We start from the raw sequence: 27,317 nt of genomic DNA, 5'->3' as shown, positions 1-27,317 counted from the left end.
ACCTTGAAGATTGGTGCTGCAGGGGTGTTCCAGGGAGCAAGCAGAGTCTCAGGTCCAGGTGATGAGGGACACTTTTGAGAGGCTCCTCAATGTGGACAAGCAGATGCTATTCCACACTCAAACAGAATTTATTGGGGCAGTACTGGACTCAGTGCAGGTGAAAGAAATCTTGCCTCAATCCAGTTTTCAAACAATGACATCTCATTCAGATGATAACCCACCACAACTGTAAGAAGATTCATCAGTCTTCTCGGACTTATGTGGTGAGGCATGCTGGAGTGAAGGTCTGACCACTCCAGGTGTGGCTTTCCTCAGCCTATCATCCAGCTCAGACCTCATCTCCAGGAGACATCACCTGATTGGAGTGCACCTGAATAAGCACTCGAAGGAAAAAAAAAAAAAAGGTCACCTTCTCACCAGTTGTTCTTCAAGATATGCTATTCACATCCACTCCAATACCAACCCTTCTTCCCCTCTGACGTAGGACTGGGTCAGCAGGGTCATATAAGGAGTGCCACAAAGGCACCACTATCTAGGTTTCCCCTGCCAATCCGATGGAAACTGCTATGGGAAAATATTTCCAATCTATATGCATGCTGCATATGTGGACTTGATCAGAATGGACATGACCACTATATCATAACACAGTTATGAGAACGTGAGTAACTGTTTCTTTTCTGATGCTCAGTCTTAACTGCAGATCTAGATTAATTTAATTGTTTACATGTTATAAATAAATGAAGACAACGTGAACTTTTCATGATGTCACAATTTTAGGTGATCTCTTCATTCAATGAGAGTAGTAGATATACTAACAATGTCTGTGTTCTACCTGCTTGAGGGTTTGATAATCTTTTCAGAGATTTCAGATTTTCCTTTCAAATGATGCTTCAAAAACTGTCTTCTGGGATCTTAACACTAGATAAGTACAGAAAAGGTAAGGACACTAACCCTGTTGTAAAATCATAACATACTATTTCCATCTACTGCACTATAATGAATCCAACAGTCTCAGCAGCTAAATAAATACATTTTAATGCCTCCCCTGAAAATCCAAGAAAGTTAGAAAAGCCAATGTTTTTATTTAAAACAAGTACTGTATTCTACTTCAACAATACCTAATATACCGCTAAGACGATCTTAATGTATAAAAGATTGTACCACTTTTGTTCAACTCCAAGGTTCTCTAAGGGTAGATCAAATGTTATTTATTAAACCTTTGTTTTTACAATATACATGTGTATTATTAAATACAATTAGGAACTGCATAAACATTTACAATGTGCAAAGAGTAAAAATAATCATTTATAAATATGTCTATGCATTACTGTACATATGCAGTTAGTAGTATTTTCGTTTTCTTTGCCTTTGTAGCTTCTTTTGGATTGCTAATGAGCCGTCAGTTTCCTTTGCATCTTTCGCAGAAGCCTCAGCTCTTTCAGTATTGTTTTGTGAAGTTTTTGTTTCTGAAACCAACCTAAGACAGTTATTTTTGAGAAAAGGGGGATCTGATTGATCATTGGATATTGTTTTAGTGGATTTGTCCACACAGTCAGTTTTCTTTTCTTCTGGCAAATTATACAAGAGCACTTGTGTGTTTATCATTGCAAGTTCTTCATCAGCAACCAAATCACTCTCAGGAAGAGGGGCAGTTTCATTTACCACTTTAAAGGGGGTGATATGACCAGAGTTATGATTTATTCTCTTAACTGATTTATTATGCTGGACACTGAAGCTTCGTGGTGGCTGAAAAGCCTTTTTCAGAGATGGAGAAACAAATGCTTTGATTGGCGTTACTGGAGGAGGGGATGGTATTTGACTGAGCAGGTCCAGAGCTTTTCTTTTTTTGCAGTTCTTGGGAGATTCTTCAGTATGAGAAATATGTGGGGTCATTTTTCCTGAGCTTTGTGGAACAAGTTTCAGGTCAAGCTTGCTGGCTGACAAAGAGCTCTGATAATTTATTTCACTATTAGGAGAGGAAATCTAGTTAAAAAGAAGAAAGTTGTAATGTTGAGTCAAACAACTTATTTTTAAATTTCCAATTATTTCTGCAATACAGTAGAAAATGGGACAAACAGTACTGAGCCATCATTTATGTCAGGGCATGTTATTCAATCTTCTGCTAATGACTATGCAGTAGTAGCAGAAAGAAGTTGTGTAACTCCAAAAGGGTCCCTGTACAGATACAGTGCCTAATTGTCCTCTGCTTTGATATGTACCTCAAATCTAAACTTCATGGGGGGGGGGGGGGGACTCTTCCATCCCCTGGGTAAGGATTCATAAAATGCCTAATCAGCTGTGAAAAGACAGGCTGACCTAATATATGCTAAATGACAAGAGGTTGAAAAAAATAAGAATTAGGGAAGTACAGCGATAGAAGGGAAACAAAGTATGCAACATGCTTTTGAACTGAAACCTGGGAGAAGATCCCTTAATTAGTTTCACATAAAAAATTCACATAAAAATAGGAAATGTAACCAATGTGATGAACAGACACATATCTTGAGACTACTTTATTTGATTTAATGAATGTTAAGTGGAATATTTTGGGCTAGGGATTGTACTCTAATCTCTAGAGGAGGGTTACCACTGCACCTCAGGAATTCAAAACTGTGTGGGAATGTGATTATTGCAGTCCTTTAGACTGTGAAGTTTTAGAGAAGGACCATGCTTAGGCTGGTGTGCACATATTGGTTCAAATGAGGAGAGATCTAAGGAAAGATTGATCTTACACTTCAGTCCACTTACTAGAAGTTTATTTCCTGCATCAAGTCCTGATTTCCAGGAAGGAGAAAGGTGATCTAAGCCACACTCTGTAGATAACTTATATTGTTGTGGGTAATTTATCTGAAGCAAATTCATCAGTTTGCATTCTGCATCACTGTAAAAACAAGTTACATTCTACAAGATAGGTGAGACAAAAATAAAGAGAAGTTATGTGGTTTTTTTGAAATGTGCATAAAATATAACATCTGAGATTGTATTTACTACTTAAACAAGCTGGGCCTTGTGACTATTGTCCTGCTTATCTACTGGCTAGTAAACAATAGTAGTAATTCAAGCTGTGATTAAAAAAAGAACAAAAGAAAAATTGCTGCAGCTGTTTGAAAACAATCTGCAATATCGTTAATCCATAGTTACTGCTAATGTCAATTTTTTTTTTAGAAACTCCCCACCATCTAACTTTTTTTAGATTAGCATCAATTGATATTAAATTATTTCTTATTCAATGAGAATTACAAATTTCTAGCACACTGTGCCAAACCACAGTGAATGCCAATTATTTCAAATACTTAGTGATTTTATATTCTACATGTACTAGCTATAAGAAACAATTTGATCATACCATGTTATTGCTCTAAGTTTAGCTACTTGAAGAGTAATTGTAAATGCATGTTTGTATATCTTTGAAAGAAAATTAAATACGTGTGAGAAATACTTGCTTTGTTTTATTTCATATTCCACTTCATAGTCTGAAAACTGCAGTTATTATTCTGACAGTAAACTGTTGTTAACAAATTGGCTCACTTGTGCCAAACAGTGTGCCTATTTAACTTCAGTCAATTAAAGTTGCAATGACAGTTTGCATACCAAAAACAATTCCAATCTTCTTGGGCAGAGCACAATGACCCTGACAGTGCTCTTGAGGATACCAGTGAAAAGCCAAGAAAAAATGATGAAACTGCATGAATGATATGGACTCTCCTCCAAAAGAAAACTAAATAACCCTAAACCAAAACCCCATCAAAGTGAATATTATCAGCATTACTACTAGTTTGCCAGAGTATTACCTGAATTAACGGTCTCAATACTGTAAAACACTATGTTATACTAATAACTACTGCATTAAAATGCACCCTTTTACCTCTGTTATGTTCTTCAGTTTATTAAACCTCTCTTGAAGGTGGCTGTCCTTTGGACTTGCTGAGAATATAGAAAGATCCCCAGCAAACAATATGGGAATTTCCGATTTGAATTCAGATCGCCACTGAAGATTGCTTGCAGAAATTAATGTAAAAGGGTTAATTATATCTTCAATAGCAAGTTGCTTAACGTCTGTCCAAAACTTGATGGCCACTAAATTATGATCTTCATCTGACAAATACAGAGTAGTAAAACCTAAAATATTTTAATGAAATTGAAACGATCAGTTTAGACAAATGTTTTCACAGGGAAAGAAAAAAACTTGCACTACTAATACTTTTGAGTTATTTTCCAAAGAAAGGAAGCCTTCAACTTTCAAAATGTTTATTTACTTAGGGCCACACTCTAATCTTAACCACATTGGTGTTAATCTGGTGCAATTCCACTAACCAGTGGAATTACTGTATTCCATATTTACAAACAGCGTAACAGCAGAATTTAGCTCATAATACTTTTCAAGTCAAATCTGTCTGGGACTCAAACTAATATTTAAAATGGCTATACTATCTAGCTGGGTAAAGTGCCACAGGTAATTTAAAAAAAGTACCCAAAACATTGTAAATCCTTGTCTCATGTTACTGAAAAACATATGAAGATTACTTATAAATGATCATTTAAAAAAAAAGTTAAGTATAACCTGTGGACAAACAAAAACAATATGCCTGCAAAGTAATACTTGACTAAGCCAGGACATTAAAGTAGAATAATTGTGAGGATTCGCTATTTAAAAATGAATAATACACTTAACAATCTGTAAGCGGCATGCTTCGCAAACAACTTCTGATGAAGATCTCTTAGAAATTAGACTTTTTTATGTAAAAAACAAACATTAGCTATGTCTACACTGGCCCCTCCCTTTCAAAAGTGGCATGCAAACATGCTGGTTCAAAAATGTAAATAATGCATATCCAGCACCTCATTTGCATAATGACAGCCACTCACATTCTGAAAGTGCTGCTCTCAAAACTCAAAACAGCCGTATAGATGGGATTCCTTTGAAAGGAAGCCCAGCTTTCTAAAGTACTCTTCTCCCTGAAAAAAATTAGGAAGAAGAATGCTTTCGAAACTAGAGCTTCCTTTGGAAGGAACCCCATCTACACGGCTATTTTGCCTGTCAAAAACAACCCTCAGAATGCAAGTGGCGATCATTATGCAAACAAGGTGCTGAATGTGCACATCAATGTCATTTGCATTTTCAACCGGCACATTTGATGCCCCTTTCAAAAGGGAAGGGCCAGTGTAGACACAGCCATCAGGTTTAGCAAGACAATGCATGGCTTCAGAAATGGCAGTTGAAGACAATAACATTGCAGGCAGACTCTGAAGACAACCTTCAGTTTGCATTGTTTCCACAAGAAAAGGATGAAGGCAACAGCAGCACTTGTAATAAAGCAGTACAAGGAAAAGAGGCAGCACAATATTCTTGAACAAACTGGAGCAGTAAGACTTAATACAATGACCTGACCTAAACTTAACCTGTTATGACACTGCTTGTTCTAGAGATGATCTGTCCATTTACAAGTAAAATAAAGCTATGCTCATCCTGCTGTGTACCTGTGCAGCATTTGACAGCGCTAATCATTAGATATTGAAATGTCCTCCTCTACATGCAAACCAAGAGGATCACTTCTGGTGTCCTCTCCTGTAGATTTTTGTAAGGCTCAGTCCTCTCTTCCTTAACTTCTACATGAAGTCATGGAAAGAGCTGATTAGACTCCACAGGCTGAGATGCAGGCAGTACCAGCACATCAGGAACAACGAGTTCTTCACTTTGTCAAGTACAAGCCAGGTCTATTTCCCAGATTTCCCAGGGCTTAGTTATAACCAACACTTGACTGACCCCACATCAGAACGAAATGATGATGGTAGGAAGACAGAAGTGCTTCAGAAGAAGTTGCCTTCACTATACCATCCCCATTATCAAGTTGGTCTGTAGCCTGTGGATCCCCATATGGATATAGTACAACCGGATGCCTCAACAACTGTGCCTCCTTCCCCACCAAAGCAGCCCATTTTCACCTGTAACTGCCCAGAATATTGTGATGCATCCTACTGGGAACAGAACCATCATGAAGGAAAATATTTGCAATCTCCAGATTTGTTTGATGCTATTTATACCTAGGAATGAAGCAACCTTGAAAAAGGTCTAACTGGTGGAAAACATAGCCGCTCATCTGCTTAACAAGAAAACTTGTCCTGAGTACATTACTCTAGCGGGCAGTTCATTCTCTGCAATAGTTCACTAAATACAAAGTCCAGTTCCAGGTCTTTGTTTTGAAATTCTAAAGCCCTTCCTAGTTACTAGTGAGATCACCTGACTTCCTACAGTTATCACCCCCTAACAGCTAGGCTCCACTGGATCCATGCAACTGCTGATCAAGAGAGGAGCTCATGCAAGTCAGAGATAGAAATTTCATAGTTATTGAACCTAGGCACCAGAAAATTACTCCTGCGATAGAGGAGAATGACCAAACGTTTAAAATAAGAAGAGAAAACCCCCCAAACCCATGATCTTCTCAGAATGCCTCTCTAAGTTCTTCCCCAAGAAGTAATTAAAATATTTTTCCCAAATGGCAGGGAATGAAGAAAGATTGTTGTTATATTTCTAAAGTCTCACACAACCCTAAGATACTATGGAGAAATGGAATCTTAGAATCACAGAGCTGGACAGGACCTCAAAATGTCATTGAGTCCAGCCTCCTGCCCTAAGCAGAAATCAACCCCAACTAAGTCATCCCAGCCATGATTATGTCAAGCTAGGACTTAAAAACCTCTAGGGATGGAGATTCCACCACCTCCCTAGGCAACACATTCCAGTGCTTCACCACCCTCCTAGTGAAGCAGTTTTTCCTAATATCCAACCTACTCCTCTCCTTCTGAAACTTCAGTCCATTACCCCTTGTTCTGGTGTCTGTCACCACTGAGAACAGGTTCTCTCCATCCCTTTTAGAGCTCCCCTTCAGAAAGCTGAAGGCTACTATTAAATCACTCCTCAGTCTTCTCTTCTGCAAACTAAACAAGCCCAAATCCCTCAGCCTCTCCTTATAGGTCATGTGCTAAACAATCAATTTGTAAAGATATAGATCACAACAAGATTGTAAGAAATAACAAATAATGCCAAAACAAAAACGTCTCCTACTTTGACAGGGTTACTAGCATAATGAAAAAGGAGGAAGCTGGAGAGATGATCTAGCACGATTTTAGTAAAGCCTGTGACAATCCCACGACATTCTCAAAAGCAAATGCACAAAATGGTCTAGATGAAATGAATGTAATGTACAACTGTTTAAAAAAAAAAAATCACACTCAGAAGCTATCAATGGTTCATGGTCAAACTGGGAGTATGGACTCTTCTGTGCAGTTACAGAGGGATCAGTACTAAATATTTTCATTAACGAGTTGGATAATGGAGTGGAGAGTATTTATAAAATTTGCAGATGACAAAGCTGAGAGGGATTGGACCACTTTGGGGAACTGGATTAGAACTGAAAACAACCTTGAAAATTTAGAAAACTGGTCTGAAATCAAATGAAATTCAGTTAAGACAAGTACTTCACTCAAGAAGGAACAATCAAATACAAAACAGGAAATAAATGGCTACATGGTGTACTGATAAAAAGGATGTGAGGGTTATAGTGGATCACAAAAGGAATGTGAAGAATTAGTGTATAGCAGAGATAAAAAAGGATAATGTAATTCCAGGGCCTATTAACAGGAAAGCCATATGTAAGACACGAGATAAATGTCCGTCACTGAGCAGTGCTAAGACCTCCGTTAGAGTAATTGCATCCAGTTTTGAGCAACACACTTCAGGAAAAAATGTGGGCAAATTAGAGAGAGAGTGTCCAAATTATAGCAATAAAAATAAAAGGGTTAGGTCTTATCTACACGACCGCTCAACTCAGGGTCAATCTTCCAGGGTTCAGTTTCATGTGTATGCAAAATCAAGCTCACAGTGGTCGCAGCCGTCCCCTGTCCTCCTTGTGAGACATGAGGAGTAAGGAAGGTCAAAGGGAGAAACTCTCCCATTGACCTTTCCCCATTAAGACAGACAAGTTAGCCGAGCGAAGATATGTCGATTTTAGCTACACAATTGACACAGCTAAAATTGAGTGCCTGCGGTCAACTTCCATGTCTAGTATAGAGATACCTCAGAAAACCAGACCTAGGAGGAAAGGTTGATCTGGGCCTATTTAATCTTGAAAAAAGATGGTGGTGCGTATGGTGGATAACCTGAAAACAGTTTTCCAATACATTATGGACTATTGCAATTAGTACAGTGATTGACTGTCCTCCATGTCCACTGAAAGTAGAACAAGAAATAATGGGCTCAAATATGTGCCATGGTATACGTAGGTTAGATATCAATAACATCTTTCTAACTATGAGTACATCTATACTATAAAAGGTACAGATGTGAATCCCCTGGTCACATACAGATATTCAAGCTAGCACTCATTGAGCTAATGTGAGTATAAAACAGTCATATAGCTGCAGTAGCACTAGTAGTGGCAGCAGACACCTAGCTAAGCCATGTTGAGTACAAACCCATATGAAACTCAGCACAAACCCAATTTCAGAGTGTTTTATACATGACACACCTGAGTTCTGCTATGGTCACCAGCACTAGCTTGGCTACACTGCTGTTCATACTCACACTAGCTTGATAGGGGGCTAGTATCATTACATGTATGTGAATGGGGAATCAGAGCCTTCCTTCTTAAAGTAGGCATAGTTTAACAGGGTAAGGAAACAGGCTTCCAAAGGATTTTAGAAATCCCCATTATCAGCGAGACCTTTAAGAATAGGTAGGACAAAACACTTGTCAGGGATGATCTAAATTTACTTGGTTCTCCCCCTCAGCACAGATGGCTGGACTTGAGAAGTCATCAAGATCCCTTCCAGTTCTACACTGATTCTAAGGTTTGGTCTGTCTGCCCTAAGCATTAAATAGATACAAGTCTGCAGGTTACACCACCAAGAAACTGGGATTTTTTTTTTAAATAGGATTGTTTAAACATGAAAAACTTGGACCATTAAAAACATACCTGTTTTCTTACTAACAGAAATAATAAATCCCACTAAATCCACCTCAGCACAAGCTGGTTGAAAAGATGGATCCAACAACATGCTGAACTGCAAAGCTTTTCTTGGAATATAGATCTGTAGTAGTATCTCTTGCAAAGCCTGAAAAAATAGAACTTTAAATATTTATGCCATAAAGTATATATCATTGTTTAGTCTAATATATATTTATAGTTAAAAGCTTTTACCTGTAGTTGCAGGTATTGAGTTTTCTTTGTAGCTGTTAACTGTACATTTACAGTGTCTGATTTGCTTTTGGATTGCGAAGCTGCTAGCTGGTATATTCTATACCGACCACCTTCTTTTAACAGGGAACATACATCCAATAATGGACGCCATATACTCAATATAACTGCTAAAATATAACATTAGAAAACAGTCGTGTGCAGTAACATGGAAGCTTAAAAAATGCAGCTTAAGACATCCTTGGTGTAACTCTGTTAGACTAATAGACCCAATTTTCAGTTCAGAAAGGACCATCATGATCATATAGTCTGATCTGCGTACTGGTGGTCACAGAACCTCACCCAGCCATTCTGTAATTAGACCCCTGAGTTACCAAGTCCTCATATAATGATTTAAAGAGTTCAAGTTACAGAAAATCCACAATATACATTGGATTAAACCCGCAAGTGTCCTTTTTCCCATGCTGCAGAGGAAGACGAAAAAACAAAACAACAGGATCTTTGCTGGTCTGACCTGGGGAAAATTCCTTCTCAAATTCCGTGTAGTTTCACTGGCTGTTGGAGATATTTCCAGCTAGCAGTTGCCGAGATCATCAATAAAAATTTTAAGAAACGTCCCTAAATCCCAAGACGAATCCCCGAGGAACTCTGCTAGTAACCTTCCTCCAAACTGACAGTTCACCTTTGAGGAGTACTTGTTGCAGTCTCTTTAAATTTTATCCACCTTTGCATTCTTATATTAGTCTCTATGTTCAGCAGTTTAACCAATATGAACCTGCATGTGGAATTGTATCAAATGCCCTATGAAATCCAGATAGATTAGATCTGATGCACTTCCTTTATCTAAAAACATCAGTTATTTTCTTGAAGGGAATTAAGGTTGATCTGGCACAATCTACCTTTGTAAAACCACATTGTATTTTATCCCAATTACTGTTTACCTCTCTGGCCTTAACCTTCAAAAATTTGTTCCAAGACCTTACATATAACTGAGGTCAAGATAATAGGCCAGTAGTCTCTTAGATCATCTTTTTGGCTTTATCTTAAAAATAGGTAAAATAGGCAATTCTTCAGTCATTAGATATGATCTCCAAGTTTACAGGTGCATTTAAAAATCTTTATTTTTGGGACTGCAATGTCACGTGCCAGTTCCTTTAATTCTTTGAGATTACCTAGTCCCTTTAAAATGCTAAATGCAATTCATCTCTGATGTGGTAATTTTTGACTTCCATATCCTCATTTCCATTAGCCACCTTGCCACGACTTAAACTCTGCACTTAAAACTGAAGCAAAGTATTTGTTTAGGTGTTGAACTAGGCCTTAATTATGTATTTTTAATCTCCATGTCATCCCAAATGCTTAACTTGGCCTATTGTGCTAAAAGTTGAAGTTGGCTTACATTTTCGGTACTAACCTTTATCTGTTTCTTGTTTTCGGTAGTCTATAACACGTAATTTCCATAAAGTACGCACATCTCTTTTGGAGCAACCATGTTCCTCTTGTTCAGCAGACTCTACAGCCTTCTTGAATTCTGCTTGTATCTCAGCTTGCTTCTTATCATTCAACATCTGTCTGTGAGCATTCAAGGCTTTTAACTGTTCTGCACTAAGATAGCCCTGTAATCACAAAGGGCAAACCCACTCAGCTTCCTGTGTCTATAAGTAAAAAAAATCTGTCAGGTTTGAGAAAGCTCTCTCTAATTAATGTTGTATACAAGCAAAAATACAAACAAGCAGTCATGTAGCACCTTAAAGACTAACAAAATAATTAAGAAATTTCTTAATTATTTTGTTAGTCTTTAAGGTGCTACATGACTGCTTGTTTGTTTTGTTAGAATACAGACTAACATGGCTATCTTTCTGTTATAGTCGTATACAAGATTAATTTTCATTTAATTTCATTTTAATTTCAGATCAGTCTGATTAATTTCTCAAGAAATGTTGAGTTTTTAAAGCTGGCATTTTCTAATTAAAATGTTACATCTGAACATTTCTGTTTAGCTCTACTCTAAAGCAGTGGTTCTCAATTAGAGGTATATGTATTCCTGGGGGTACTCAGAGCTCTTCCAGAGGGTACATTAACTCAGTGTTTCTCAATCATTTTTATGAATTAAAAATTGGACTTATCTAATTTTTTTATTTATCCTTTTTGCACAATCATAAGCATGATGGCAAGTTTAGTGCCTAAAGGCAATTTCTCCCAACCAACCAGTTATGATTAATTTGTTAAACAAATTTGTTGCAATGGTACTAAAAAAATGGTGTCTGAAAATTGTAGGTACAGGGGGTAATTTTTAAAAAAAAATAAAGGGGTATTTCATAAGAAAGGTTGAGATACACTGTTCTAGAGTATATATTTTCACACCTTATAAATCTGCTAGTAAAATATAAAGTTCTATTAACATCTTTTATATTTATTGTTATTAACACGTTTTAGCAGAGAACTGGGAAACTGACAACTTTTATAAAAGACTAACTTAAGTCACAATGTCCTTGAATCCAGGAGAAACTACTATTCAATAAAAACAATGGAGATTCCATATGCATTTGAGGGTGGTGTTCACAATTAATAATTACCTCCATGCAGCCAGGATCATATGCATTCTGAATTGCTTCATAAATCTCTGCACCATCTTGCAAAATATGAATCTGCTCTCTGGTAAGTGTGTGTGATCTCAGTGCTCTTCTTCGGGGTTTGTCTGTTTAAAAAAAAGTTAAAGATTATAGCCAACTACCACAATTTTAAAGAAAAAATTGAAAGCGCGACACAAAAAGCTTGCTAGAGCGACCAAAGTATCCCTGAATCTCAATAAAAGAATTCAATTTTTTAACTATACAAGTTTCAGAAATTCTGTTAACTTGAATTTCACACAGCAGAATGTGGTGTCAGCTAACTGAAGAATCACGGGAGACAGAGATAGAAAATATCTACTAAAAGGGAAAGTCTTCTTTGCCAAGTAAGAGGAATGAAATTATTTGCACTTGAGTGGCTGAAGTATTTTTATATTTTAATGGTATGTGAATATTTGTCAGCGAGTTGATTCGAGACAAGACAACACAACCTCTTTGTGCATGGTAATGAGAGAGGAAAAAGGAGCTGATACAGAATAATGTCATTACTGTAGGAGCTGCTAAGCAACATTCTAAGAATAATGGGATGTACCAATTTTATGGATGCTATATGAAACCTTGTCAGTGAAGGGAAGTTGCATATTGAGTTATTTTCCTGTACAAGTATCAGAGGGGTAGCTGCGTTAGTCTCCCAGGATCCTAGGCATCCTTCAGTCTGTGTAGACTATGGATCGCGCCCTTCATAACTCCATTTAAGATCGTCATTTGCAGCATTGACTGTGACTGTGGAGGCTCACACGCGAGTGACTGTCCTTGTTACATCTACTGCATATGTACTGGGTGTCTGGCAAGTCCTTGCTGTCCTTTCTATGGGCTTGCTTCTCTCTGCCAGCTGTCTGATCTTCATCTCGCCCTTCTGAAGGCCCTTGCGTAGTTTCTGCTTCCAGCTGCTGCGGTCGTCTGCCAGCTCTTCCCAACTATCTGGGTTGATGTCTACCTCCTTGAGGTCCCTCTTACAGGCATCTTTATAGCGCAACTGGGGATGCCCGGGAGGTCTTTTGCCAGAGGCTAGCTCGTCGTACAGGATGTCTTTTGGGATCCTTCCATCATTCATCCTGTGGACATGGCCAAGCCAGCAGAGCCACCACTGCCTGAAGAGGGTATACATGGTTGGAATTCCAGCTTCCTCAAGGACGATGTTGTTGGGCACTCTGTCCTTCCGTGATATCCCAAGAATGCGCCTGAGGCAGCGCAAGTGGAAGACATTCAGCCTCTTTTCCTGGTGGGCGTACAAGGTCCAAGACTTGCTGCCGTAGAGGAGGGTGCTGAGGATGCAGGCTCTGTAGACTTGCATTTTGGTGTGAGTGTACAGCTTGTTGGTGTTCCACACTCTCTTGCTAAGTCTGGATAGAGTTATGGCTGCTTTTCCAAACCTTCTGTTTAGCTCAGTCTCCAGCAATAGGGTGTCAGTGATGGTGGACCCGAGGTAAGTAAACTCATGGACAACCGCTAGTGTGTAATTGTCAATGCTGATTGATGGAGGATCAGCAACGTCCTGACCAAGAACGTTTGTCTTCTCTAGGCTGATGGTAAGCCTGAAGTCCTTTCATGCTTTGGAGAACTGATCCAGCAGTTTTTGAAGCTGGCCTTCTGTGAGTGTCACTACAGCAGTGTCGTCTGCTAACAGCATGTCTCTAATGAGCACTTCCTGCACCTTAGACTTAGCCTTCAGCCTTGCAAGATTAAACAGTTTCCCGTCAAATCTTGTGTGCAAAAAGATGCCCTCTGTGGAGGATCTAAAGGCATACTTCAGGAGGAGTGCGAAGAAGATCCTGAACAATGATGGAGCAAGGATACATCCTTGTTTGACAGCACTCCTGATGCTGAAGGCATCTGATAATGTGCCATCATATTGGATGGTTCCTCTCGTGTCTTCGTGGAAAGCCTGGATCATCTTGAGTAGCCATGGTGGACAGCCCATCTTGTGGAGCAACTTAAACAGTCCATCCCTAGTGACCAAGTCAAAAGCCTTGGTCAGGTCAATGAAGGTGACAGAGTGGCTTCCTCTGCTCCCTGCATTTCTCCTGCAGCTGCCTCACGGAGAAGATCATGTCAATGGTAGATCTCTCAGTGCGGAATCCACACTGGGATTCAGGATACACCCTCTCAGCAAGCTTCTGGAGTCTGCTGAGGATGACACAAGTGAACAATTTACCAGTGATACTTAGGAGGGAGATTCCACGGTAATTGTTGCAGTCACTTCTATCTCCTTTGTTCTTATACAAGGTTACAATGTTGGCATCCCACATATCCTGTGGAACCTCACCCTCTCCCCAGCACAGGCACAGCAGCTCATGTAGGGGTTCCAGAAGTGCGTCCAAGGCATCCTGGAACTGGGGCCTTTCCTACGGCACTGCTGTCAATAGCTTTCTTCAATTCAACCACAGTTGGTTCCTGGTCCATGACTGACACAAGCTCGACAGCACTGAGGGCTGTATCAACCACAATGTTCTCGCATGAGTACAGCTCGGAGTAGTGCTCAACCCATCGCTCCATCTGTTTGGCTTTGTCAGTGATGACTTCACCAGATGTGGATTTCAGAGGTGCCATCTTGTTCTGGATAGGTCCCATTGCCTTCTTTATGCCCTTGTACATTCCCCTGAGATTATCAGAGTCAGCCAGGTCTGGATACTGCTGCGTAGCTTAAGCCAGTAGTTCTTGGCACAGCGCCTGGCTGTCTGCTGTACTATTTTTCTGGCTACTCTGAGTGCTTGCTGGGTACTCGGACTTGGTGAGCATTTATACTCCAGAAATGCAGTGCTCTTCTTTTCAATGGCTGAAATCATCTCATCGGAGTTAGCTTCAAATCAGTCGTTTGTGTTTCCAGCTCTTCTTCCAAACACTGACAAGGCCGTATTGTAGATTGTGTCCCTCAGATGCTGCCATCTGGATGTCACATCAGCACCATCAGGGCTGCTGTGCAGGTTCTCCTCAAGGGTCGCTCTGAACATTTCAGTTTTTTCTGAGTTTGCCATCTTTCTGGCATCAATGCGGAGCCTTCCAGTTGGTTTAGAATGGTGCAACTTCTTGAGTCTCAGCTTGAGCTTGGAGCAGACTAGCGAATGATCTGTATCGCAGTCAGCACTATGGTAGCTGCGTGTCAGGAGGATGTTTTTGAGGTTGTTGCATCTGATGATGACCAAGTCTAATTGTTGCCAGTGCTTCGAGCGTGGGTGTCTCCATGAAACACTCTGCTGTGGCTTCGTTCGGAAAAAATGTGTTTGTGATGCACAGATTGTGGTACGTGGAAAGCTCAAGGAGATGCTGTCCGTTGTCATTCATTTTTCCCCGCACTGAAGTGACCTAGGCAAGAGGGCCATGAGTCACGATTGGCTCCGACTCTTGCACTGAATTTACCCAAAAAGGTACAATTGTTCACAAGCAGGTATTTGCAGTATGGCGTCACTGAGCTCGTCATAGAACTTGTCCTTTCCTTCTGGTGTGGCGTTCAGGGTTGGAGCACAAAGTGCTGATCAGGTGGACGGGACTGGCGCAGGTTTGAAGTTTGACCTGAAGGAGTCTTTCTGATCCGCCTGTGACTAGTTCCACCATTTGCAGAAGGGTGTTTCTGATGGCAAAGCCGACACCGTGCTCCCTGGGTTCCTCTTGGTCTTTGCCCTGCCAGAAAAAGGTGTAATCCTTTTCCTTTAGGGATCCCGAAACTGCAAATCACGTCTCCTGCTGCGTTAGTCTAGATCAGCAAAAACAACGAGCAGTCCTGTGGCACCTTACAGGCTAACAGACAGGCTCATCAGATGCATCTGTTAAGTAGCTCTTTGTCCACGACAGCTTATGCTCCAATAAATCCATTAGTCTATAAAGTGCCACAGAACTTCGTTGTTTTTTCCTGTACAAATGAATTAATGTAATGCAAGAAAGGCTTGCAGGAAGAACAAACAGGAAACATGTCTCCCTAGTTAGGCAAACTTGCCAAACACTTGGGGTGGAAATTACACGACAAAGGCATACTTCCAGGCTGAAGTGACAGCTGTTATGCAAGGCCAGAAACTGAAGATGAAAAGGACAGTAAACAAAAAGTTTCTCAGAAGTACTGCATGAAAATATGCTCACCTCATCTCACAAGACATATTGGAAATGGAAGATGTTCAGAAATGATTAAGGGCATGGAACGGCTTCCATGTGAGGAGGTACAAATGGGATTTTCCAGCTTGGACAAGAGATGACTAAAGAGGGACATGACAGAGGTCTGTAAAATTATGACTGGTGTGGAGAAAGTGTTATTTCTTTCTTCTCTCAACACAAGAGCTAAGGGTCACCAAATGAAATTGATATCAGGTTTAAACAAACAAAAGGAAGTATTTTTTCCACAAAAAGCACAGTCAACCTGTAGCACTCTTTGTAAAAGGATGTTGTGAAGGCCAAGACTATAAAAAGGTTTCTAAAAGAACTACGTTAGTTCATGGGGGCTAATTCCATCAATGACTACTAGCCAGGACAGGCACCTATGGTGTCCTTACCCTCTGACTGGCAAAATCTGGGAATGGACAACAAGATGGATCATCTGATGATTACCTGTTCTCTTCATTCTTTCTGGGGCACCTGGCATTGGGAAGTACTAGAAGACAGGATATTGGGCTAAACGGCCCTTTGGCGTGACCCATGATGGCTGCTCCGCTGTTTAAACAAGGTCACGAATAAGGCTGTGTATCTATCATGGAGGTCATGGATTCTAGGACTTTCTGTGATTCTACAGTTGCCAATGTTGTTTACTCTAGGGTTCCTGAGTGGCTCAGGCAGGCCCTTGGCCAGATGCACCAGCTGATGTTGCAGCAATCTTGGACACCATAGGTGTCATCCCCCCTCTCCTCCCACCCCCAGAAGCAGTTTGGGTGTGGGCTCAGACTTGGGACAAAGGGTTAAGGTGCAAGGCAGTGCTTATTTCAGGGGTATACCATGGAAGGAGCTAGCGTGTCCCTGCAGCTCCTAGGAAGAGGAGTCTAGGAGCTCTGTGTGCTGCCTCTGCTGGCAGGTATCACCTCTGCAGCTCCCATTGGCTGCAGTTCATGGCCAATAGGAGCTGAGGAACCAATGCTTGTGGCAGGACAGCACAGAGTTGCTAGCCTTCCCTCCCTCTAGAAACTGCAGGAAAATGCCAGACATTTGCAGGGAGCTGTGTGGAGTCAGGTAGAGAGCCTGCTATCCTCAGTAACACTCCCTTTCCAGCATCAGCAGGGTTCTGGGGTGTGTGCCACTGCCTGCCCACCCTACTCCAACAGGGATCCTAGACTATATGCTGCTGCCCACTCACAGCACCAGCAGGAGACCCAGCTTGTGTGCTGCTATCCCCCACCCCAGCAGGGATCCTGGGCCCTCAGCACCCCTAGACTACACCTCCTCCCTAGAATACCACCCCCCCACTCTAGTTTATTTAGGCATATATAGAAGTAGTCATGGGCTGTGAATATGTGTTTAGTGCCTGTGACTTTATTAAAGATATCCATGGACTGACAGTCTTAGTCATGGGCCACTGTGGACATGGTAAATTGTGAAGAGGAGAGGGGTGGAGTGGCAGGGAGAGAGGGGCAGCATACAGCCTGGAACCCCTGCTGGTGCTGGGGTGGGGAAGGATTAGTGGGGTTGGTAGTCCCCCCCACCAGGCTCTGCACAGCTCCCTGGAAGCAGCTAGTGTGGCCCTGTACCTCCTAGGGAGACAGAAGGCCAAGCGGTCTCTGTGTGCTTTCCTCATCATTAATAAAGAACAATATGAACTGCATTATAAGTTGGGCACCAACAAAGATGTATATTTTATTATAGTCAAAGAAAGTTATAGATCTAGGAACATATGCCATATTTACAGGATGAGGGAGGGACTCTATACTGGGAAGCAGTTAACTCTGAAAAAGACTTTGGGGTCAAGGTGCTAATCAGCTGAACATGGGCTGCCAGTCAGACACTGAGGCCATCGGGGGTAACTAGATCCTTGAATGCATTCCCAAGGACTCTCAGTATGAATGCAGAGTTTATATACTTTTCTACTTGGCACTGATGCTGAAAAATGGAAAAGGGTTCATTGAAGAGGTAAGACAATATTTAAACTACACCTCATAGTGATGAGCTCCAGGAATTCATTCTATTTAACTTAGTAAGGAATAAGTTAAGGAGTGACTTGATCTGTTTCACTGGTTAATTGCTTGTAGAAGACATGATCTGAAGAAGACCTCTATGTGAACTGAAAAGCTTGTCTCTCTCACCAACAGAAGATGTTATCTCACCCACCTTATCTCTCTTATATCCTAGGACCAACACAGGTACAACTATATTGCAGACTATGAAGCTGTTTTACCTTCATGCTGTTCAAATTTCATTTGGATTTGAGAAAACAGAGCTTCCAGGTGTTTTTGTCTATTCTCTGCATGCTTTGCAGCTTCCCTTTCTTCAGCTCGACTGTTACGGAACACATATGATCCAGTTGGTATCTTTTCCACCCACTGGAATAAGAATTCACGTATAAAATTAAGGCTTTATATTTATTTAAAAATGCCCTAAGTCAGTCTTAAGAATCTATTTGCCCACCAGTACAACCAATCTTTCACCATATCAATAATATGAAAAAAAAATTGTTAATTTTTGAAAAAACCACGATCATGTTTTGTTTGGGGAAAAAACATTTCAGAATTATGAACAACTGCCATAACTTTTCATCTCATTTTTGAAGAATTCCCTTGTCCTCTCTCACTACTGCAATATTTTCTATTCAAATTAAAATCTGATCTCACACCTGCTAGGCTGAGCTTAACTCCACCACAAAACCATCAATTCTTGAAGGCTGCAAAGATTACCAATGACAAGTTTACAAAAATGAAATAGTAATTTTATGCCCAAAATACAGCAGTGGCATTCACATCTCAGAATCAGCAGTTGGCGGTGGGAACCTTCCTTAGGAATAGGTTATATGAAATCAAAGATATTTGGACTCTGTCCTCAGATATGTTTGAATACAAACAACAGGCTGCTGAAGGAATGCCAGGCTTCCATTTTGTCGAGCTGCCATGTTCCACCCATCTCCCTTCACCTTTGGGTAACCTTCCTTTCTTCCGCCTCTCATTTTATTATTTGAATGCCTGCCTTATTGTGCCATGTTTGTGTAATATAGTCTTGAATCTGATATATTACATAATTCTGTTGGCATGCCCATGAAATACATATCTGGGAACATATAAAAGCTATAAATACTTTCAATTTTTGTATTTATATCTGTTTATTAAAATAAACTCCAAAGTTCAGGGCTGTGATTTAGTTGAGATGACAGCTATATAAAGGCAACAGTTCTGTCTGTTGCAGTTTCAACACAGGCAGATTTTTTTTTTTTTTTTTTATTTCAGAGAGAATTATTTTCAAGAAAACTAGCAGAACAAAAGTAGATGAGAATAGGAAATGCTCTTTCTGCCAGCAGCATTTCCACAATTCATAGATGTATGAATTAGTCCCCTCCTCTCAACTGTTCCAGGGGTGATTAAAGCTGTGCTGACTACATCCTCTTTGCTGGGCTTGCCACCAGACTATTCATTGCAAAACAGCACAAAAACGCTTTAATATTAGGAACCAGGAAGTGACATGCAATACACTAAATAGCTCACAAAATACAGATATAAAAAATTAAATTTTTCCATTGGCTAATAAGCCACGCAGGAAAAGTAGAACAGAAAGAAAAAGTAAAATTCTCCCTTGTGTAGGCAACTGTTTCAGAAAAACATGAAAAATAGTAAACAATGCACTTAAGTAGAAAGGGTTATAGAAAGGCAAAGAGGGAAGTCTCCCCCTGAAATTAAATACCAAAATGGGAACTATTTCTGTATCACTTGCATGCAGCATCTTCCCTTCCAAAGGAGGCCTCTGCAACAGACAGTAATTCCACCTTACAGATTTTAACAGAAGTTGTTAACAAAAGGCCCTTGTTGCTGCTCTGCAGATTTCTTAAGTGGAAGCATAAGGTTTTCTGCCCAGAATGTTGTAACAGATCTTGTGGAAAATCAATCTGGTGCCTTTTACTGCTCCACATGTTGGTCTGGACACGGATAGCTTGGACCCTTTCACATTGGGCTTGTAGCCATTTCTCAAGATACCAATATAGGCAAAAAAGGAATTGCTTTGTTTAAATGCACTGTCCACTACTATGTCACCTACTTTCCATCCAAATAGAAGAGAGCCTGTGAATTTGCATGAGCACAGCTATTGTTTGTAGCGGGCATCTGCCATTCAGGGACACAGCCACCTCTGCTACTTGAACATTAACTGGATCTCTCATTTCATCCATTGAGGTATCTGCCACAAAGGCTGTTGCTAGCAGTGTTTCCTGTAAGCCACTCAGAAGAAATTCAAATGCTGACCAGCTCATTAGCTGAGCACCACAGCTACATTTTGTTTTTTCAATAGTACATGTTCACACATCTTGGTGCACACTAAAAAGTTATTTCTCCCATGAATAGAAAAACCTGCACATGCATGGAAAAAGTTAGAGGGAACGTTGATTGCTACGGACATTCTTTTAATTGTAGATAAATTCAGGTTGGTCCTTGTTGTTTAAGGAATTTGGATTATCCGGCTAGGATAAGCAGGTGATCCCTAGCCAAGGAGGGAATGGCTAAAGCTATTGAGGAGGACAAGAAAGACTCAATCCCTTTGAGGATGGATTTCCACTTTACTATCAGTTGTATCTTTGGAGGAAAAAAATCTTATTTGATTGGTATTATCACATAGCATGTCCTCAAAAGAAGACTACAGTGGGATTGCCCTTTCAGGCAGAAATTTGGCTTTAGGCTTCCTATGAGGTATATGCTCCAATTCAATCTAGATGCAACCTTTCCATGCATAGCATCAAGTCTGTCAGAAGGGAACCAAACTTTTATTACATTTTGCCCATGCTCTGCTCAGAGCCTGAATAAGGCAGCTCTCCTATCCTGCATACATGTGATGAAGCCTGAGTCAGAGACCTTACATTTCTTATATCCCTTTACCATTTTCATCTTCTGTAAAACTGGAACGTTACAGTTACCCCTTGCAAATTCACTGTGCTTATCCCAACAGGTCTAACTTGTACAGCACCTGCAGTTCTGCTCTTTCCCAGGGGGCATGACAGTATTTACCAGTGACCAGCCAGTCTTCATTATACACAGCACACTTATTTAGGACAAACATCAGAGGAAACAAGTAACTAAACAAACTGCCTACGCGCATGCTAAACTTACTGTCTGTTATCCACTTTCCATGTAGAGATGCTAGTAGGTTTTATAAGTTCTTCAAACCCATCAAGGATTTTATTTTTATTTAAATTATCAGGTCAGTTTGTAGTTCAATAGTCAGTTAAAGATTTTTGTATAAAGTTTGTTTTTTGTCTGCTGGCCTCCTGAAATGGATCTGGGCCGTGTCTACACTAGCCCCAAACTTCAAAATGGCCATGCAAAGGGCCATTTTGAAGTTTACTAATGAAGCGCTGAAATGCATATTCAGCGCTTCATTAGCATGCAGTCAGCCGCAGCGCTTCGAAATTGACGCGGCTCCCCGCCACGCAGCTCGTCCCAATGGGGCTCCTTTTCGAAAGGACCCTGCCTACTTCGAAGTCCCCTTATTCTCATGAGCAGATAGGAATAAGGGGACTTCGAAGTAGGCGGTGTCCTTTCGAAAAGGAGCCCTGTCGGGGCAAGCCATGTCAATTTCGAAGCGCCGCGGCCGCCCGCATGCTAATGAAGCGCTGAATATGTATTTCAGCACTTCATTAGTAAACTTCGAAATGGCCCTTTGCGTGGCCATTTTCAAGTTTGGGGCTAGTGTAGACATAGCCCTGAACTAGCAAATGCAATTCCTCCAGTTAAGGACACTTGTCTGGAGTTGTGTGCCTTGCCAGGGATTTGAAGTAATTACTTTCAGTGATTTTAGTTGCTGGAGGAAGTGTGTAACCCTCCTCCCTCGAAGTCAGAACAGAGGCCTTAACTCACAAAAGACAGTTACCTGTTCTGTAACTGGTGTTCAAGATGTGTTGCTCATGTCCATTCCAATTTGGGTGTGCGCCGGGTGTATGCCCAGTTGCCAGAAGCTTTTTGCCCTAGCCAGTAGCCCTAGGGTCATTGCAGTGCCGCCTGGAGTGGCACCCATATGGCCGCCCATATATGCAAAGCCCGCCCTGCCCCCGGCTCAGCTCCTTCTTGCTGGCTACTCTGACAGAGGGGGAAGGTGGGAGGGCTTTGGAATGGCCATGAGCAACACATCTTGAAGAACACCAGTTACAGAACAGGTAACTGTCCTTTCTTCTTTGAGTGATGCTCATGCGCATTCCAATTTGAGTGAATGCAAGTCAATCTCTAGGAGGCAGGGTCAGAGCCCTGAAATGAGTGCACGACAGCCCTGCCCACTGCAGCATCTTCCCATGCATGCTGCATAAGGCGTTGCGAACATGTGACTGGAGGACCAAGTGGCCGCCCTGCAGATGTCCTGGACTGGGACCTTGGCCAAGAACGCCGCAGAGAACACCTGTGCCCTAGTGGAGCGAGCTCTGATCGGGCAGGGGGGAGGGGGGACCCCCGATAGTTTGTAGCACTCTCTGATGCAGGCCACTATCCAGGAGGAGATCCGCCGAGAGGAGACTGGGTGCCCCTTCATCTTATCTGGTACTGCAACAAACAACTGCTGCAACTTCCGGAAGGGCTCAGTCCTGTCCATATAGAAGGCCAGTGCCCTCCTGACATCCAAAGTGTGTAAGCTCTGCTCCCTACGCAAGGCATGGGGCTTTGGATAAAACATCGGTAAGGTGATGTCTTGGTTAATGTAGAAGAGGGAGACCACCTTAGGCAGAAATGCTGGGTGGGGTCTCAGCCTGACCTTATCTTTGTGGAACACCATATAACGTGGGTCCACCGTCAGGGCCCTGAGCTCCAACACCCTTCTGGCGGAGGTAATGGCCACCAGTGAGCGTAGGGTGGTCCGTGAGTTCTTCATACTATGAAGCCTCTTATAAGTCTTTTCCGAAAATAGAGAGGGGCCCTCAAAATGGATTGCTGCACCTCCTGTGAGAGTCCCGAGACCTGAAGCCATGCCCCCCTTCTCATGGCTATACCCGAGGCCATGACCCTGGTGGCCGCATCGACTGCATCTAGGGCAGCCTGTAGTGCTGCTCTGGATGAGTCTCTGCTCCTCCACCAGGGCCCTAAATTCTGACTTGGTATCTGGCAGGAGCAGCTCAGCACAACAGTCCATGGAGCTGGCTGTATTGTACGCATACCTGCTAACCATGACTTGATGGTTAGCCACTCTCAACTGGAGGCCACCAGGCGAATAAACTTTCCTACTGTACAGGTCTAATCTTTTGCCTCTGTTTTTAGGGGAGCGCCCCTGGACTCCCTGCCTCTCCCTACTGTTCACAGCATCCATGACAAGGGAGTCAGCAGGAGGATGGGTGAACAGATGTTCATTTCCCTGGGCTGGCACAAAATACTGGCGCTCATTTTTCCTAGCCTTGGGCAAGGCTGAGGCCGGGGTCTGCCACACAGTCTTCACTGTGTTGGCAATTGTCTTTATAACCGGTAGTGCCACCCTGAACAGGATATTTGTAACAGAGTCTGTTTTGTCCCTGACCTCTTCTGCCTGCACCCCCAGACTCTGGGCCACCCTCCTCAACAGCTGCTGGTACGCTCCTCCATTCTCCAGCATGGGGGATGCAGAGGATCCAGCTAGCGCCTCATCTGGGGAGGATGAGGGCATCACACCCTCCAAGCCCATCAGTGCAGGGGGGTTCCGGCACTTCCATTTGAGTCCCCGGCACCATGGTTCACGGTGCCGTGCTTGGTGCCTGGGGTGAAGGGCCCCCTAGTGGTCTCTGGTACGGTGCCACTCTGTACCTGGAACAGCACCGGTTCTGTCAGTGCCAGTGCCCACGGCAGTACAGTCCCCAGTGCCTGCAGGGGCAGTGCCCATGCTTGGGTCACCTCTGACTGCACCGGTGCCAGCGCCATCATCAGTGCCGGTGCCAATGATTCTGCTTGCTCTTTTGGTGGGGCTCCCAAAGCAGTGGTTGGTGCCAATTTCAACACCTGAGGAGTGCCGGGCGCCCTGAACAGGAGTCCCACATTTGTCCCCTGTGCCTCGTGGATTGCCCATGGGGTCCAGAAAGGCCATTGTGGGGCACCTTCAGGGGGCCTTTGCCACTCCCCCTCTAAGGGGCGTTGGGAACGGTGTCGATGCCTGCTGTGTTGAGACGACCTCGTACTCCTGCTCGGAGCTGAACTGGAGTAAAACGAGTCCAACTCCGACGTGGACTCTAACGCTGACCACCATGGTAGTGCCGAGGGTCCCGTAGCTCCCGTCAGTTCTTGCGCGCTCTGCCCCATCTGCGCGGCACCGAGGTAGGTGACCATTTGTTGGTGTCTCACTGGCATCAGGAACTGCGCCGGGGTCCCTACCGCCTGACCAGATGCCTGGAACTGGGGCGATGAAGGCTCCCAGTGCGGCATCTGTAGTGGCATCGTAATTTGGAGGAGACCTTGCGCAGCACTAAAGGCCTCCAGGGTTGAGGGCAGTCTGGGAGAGCGTGGGCTCCCACCTCACGCTGGAGTTGATGCACACACTTCATGACCCCGATCACAGTGCAATCTGGCGGACTCCCCTGAAGCTTGCCTTCGCTGCCTCCTTTCTTGGGATCGACCCCAGTCCTGTCTTCTTGTTTTGCGAGGCACGGGGGACTGGCTCTTATGGTGCCAGGAGGTGCTAGGTGCCGAGTCCTGCTCTTGGTGCTGGGAACTTTCCGATGGCACTGATGGTGCCAGAGCAGTCTGCACCGACGATGTGGTGCTCTGCATTCCTGCCGGGGAAATGTCCAGGTGCAAGCCTGATTCCATTAGTAGAACCTTCAGCCATTGAGCTCTATCTTTTAAAGTCCTAGGCTGGAAGGCCTTGCAAATAGAGTAGCGCTCCTAGAGGCATGCCTCACCGAGGCAACTCAAACACGCCTCATGTGGGTCACTTTTGGGCATTTGTTTGCCACATTTTGAACAGTTTTTAAACCCCAGGGAGCCAGGCGTCCCCTGGTGCCAAGAGGGGTTAAAGACCCAGCTTGGCTCACTAGGTGCTAAGAAAAGCTATTTACCTATGAAAGATATCTAAACTATTTACAACTAATTAAAACAATAAAGCTTACCAGCAAACAATCAGGAAGCTCCAGCAATAGCGCGGCGAGAAGGAACTGAATGGGCATGGGGGGGCGGGGCATATATGGGCGGCTATATGGGCACCACTCCAGGGGGTGCCACACTGACCCCAGGGCTACTGGGTAGGGCAAAAAACTTCCAGCAACTGGGCATGCACCTGGCACACACCCAAATTGGAATGCACATGATCACTCACTCAAAGAAAAACCAATACAATATAGGTTCAAAAGTCAATGATATTCCATGTGCCTGTGGTGTTTTGCATGTCAGTCTTAATAGCCTTTTGAAGTTTCCATGCTTTCAGTGTCTCACATCTATCACACCACCATGTTGCCGGTGAATAGGGTCTCATTGTGCAAAACCACTGATTTATGTAAAAGGAGAAGAGTTGTATTGATGACTGCCTATGTTCCATGGGGAGCTGAGGATTCACTTCCATATCTTGGGGAAAATGACATACACAGTGTTCATTAGGAGTCAAGTAGCACTTTAAAGACTAACAAAATAATAATTGATTTTTAATTTTAAAATAATAAATTATTTTGTTCATCTTTAAAGTGCTACTTGACTGCTTTTTTGTTTTGATAGTATAAAGCCGTGCTAGTCTCTCTCTCTGTTAGTGTTCATTAGGAAATCTCTTCTTGTTCAGCTGGGTCTTATGAAATTTACCTCTCTCAGCTTCTTAGATGGTGCTGATCTATTCTCCACTGGCGTTGCCATGCCTACAGGCAGCAGTGTCCCAAAATATTGGTCTTACGTTCAGTCTCATGCACTGGCAATGCGAGGGTTGACTAGATGGGATCAGACATAGTATAACCTGCCCTCTGATAAACCTGTAGAACCTGCCTCACTTATGGTACCCAAAGCTTTGGTTTAGCTCTGTGCTCATGGTAAAATTCAATTATGCCTGAGGCAGGAACAGAGACAAAGGAAGTGCTGCAGCAGTAGACCCAGGGTACGTCTAGGCTGCAGGTTTGTCAACAAAACTTCCACCGACCAAAATACTGTCAACAACAAGAGCATGTGTCCAGACTGCAGATCTGTCAGCAGAGATCTGCAAGTCGGGAGCAGTCTATCAGCATCCCTGTACATCTCATTCCCCGAGAAAGAAGGTGTGGGAGCCATCTTGTATAAAAAGCCATTTCACATCCCTTACTTCTGCACGCACACAAGAGCCTGTACTTTCCTTGACCTATTTGGGAATGGCAGGGAGGATGAGCTCTATGGAATGCGTTAATGAACTATTTGGAGTCAAGGCTCCAGCTCCCTGGTACCTGTTTCTTTTTCCTGATAACGGTTTCTCTGAGAAGTGATTTAAATCACCTCTGACACTGGGCTTTGTTTGTATAAGGGTATAAAATACTAGAGTTAGCTGCATCAAGCAGCCTTGCTGGACCTGGTTTTACTAGTGTCCAGTTTGGCTCATCTGTTGCCTTACTGAATTCACTAAAGCTGAATGTTAGCTGCCTAAACACAGAAAAGTCTTGTGCTTCAACAAAGGGATGTCTCCACAGAGGGGATTTTTCTCAACTTTTGACCCTGTGTGGATGGGCCAAATGTTGGAAAAGCCTCTCCTGACTGAATTGTCACCAAAAGAAATGCCAATGTATTGCATAATTTGCATATCTTTTGCTAACAGTTCTCAGCAATCTAGACATAACCCCAGAGACCCGAAACCACCACACTGCTAAAATATCCAATCTAGAAGACAAAGGAGGAAGAAGGGTAAAAGGTGCTCGCTAGTATCCATAATTGTATAAAAATTAAGTTTGCAAAGATGATCAGGAGCAATGCAAATTGCAGCTACCTCCTACTGAAGAAGTTGAAGTTCTGCGATCAAGATGGAGAAGGGGTTATGGTTAGCACAGGCTGTTCTACAAAACTGAGAGGAACCTCTTCTTAGTATTGTGGGAGACCCTAGTCAGCAGAAGGAAGGATACATCTGAATATTAAAAATTTCCATCTGAATTTCTGTTGGAGTTTAAAACTGCTCTGCATTATTTTACATTTATATTTTCACTGAAATTTAAAATAAAACAGTAGGTCATATAGTGATATAATCAAACCAGGCAAGAAAAGCAGCAGTGCTAATAATGCTCCTTATTTTTTTCCAACTTCTATATCGTGGTTCTGTATGCTACAAACTTTGAACCAAACTGGTGTGCTTTGTTCTGCTTCAAGCGCAAAAGTTGTTAAGCAACATTTTCCAATAGCTCATTCTCATACAAGTCTCCCATTGTAAAAACTACAAAGGTCTGAAGCTGTTACTTCAGGCTCTGAGGAGTCAAAAACAAACCTACTCAAAAGGATAATGGGCATAAATTGAAACAATTGATATA

The 27,317-nt window shown here is 42.4% G+C and overlaps 1 protein-coding gene across 1 annotated transcript in view; it reads right to left on the bottom strand.

The window, feature by feature from the left end:
- Positions 1-1,190: 1,190 nt before the first annotated feature.
- BRCA2 (BRCA2 DNA repair associated) overlaps positions 1,191-27,317 on the bottom strand; it is an 88,685-nt gene continuing 62,558 nt past the window's right edge. Inside the window, exons 19-26 of the mRNA XM_074982356.1 lie at positions 18,129-18,273; positions 11,771-11,892; positions 10,609-10,810; positions 9,198-9,364; positions 8,973-9,111; positions 3,866-4,119; positions 2,749-2,901; positions 1,191-1,983 (exon numbers count right to left, since the gene is read on the bottom strand). Coding sequence (XP_074838457.1) covers positions 1,342-1,983; positions 2,749-2,901; positions 3,866-4,119; positions 8,973-9,111; positions 9,198-9,364; positions 10,609-10,810; positions 11,771-11,892; positions 18,129-18,273 — 1,824 coding nt within the window. The 3' untranslated portion in view covers positions 1,191-1,341. The remainder of the gene's footprint in view (positions 1,984-2,748; positions 2,902-3,865; positions 4,120-8,972; positions 9,112-9,197; positions 9,365-10,608; positions 10,811-11,770; positions 11,893-18,128; positions 18,274-27,317) is intronic.

Source organism: Carettochelys insculpta, chromosome 1 (assembly GCF_033958435.1).
Source record: "Carettochelys insculpta isolate YL-2023 chromosome 1, ASM3395843v1, whole genome shotgun sequence".
Taxonomy (NCBI): domain Eukaryota; kingdom Metazoa; phylum Chordata; order Testudines; family Carettochelyidae; genus Carettochelys; species Carettochelys insculpta.
Note: the sequence above shows the minus strand (reverse complement) of the source record. Positions and strands in the feature narration are given on the sequence as shown.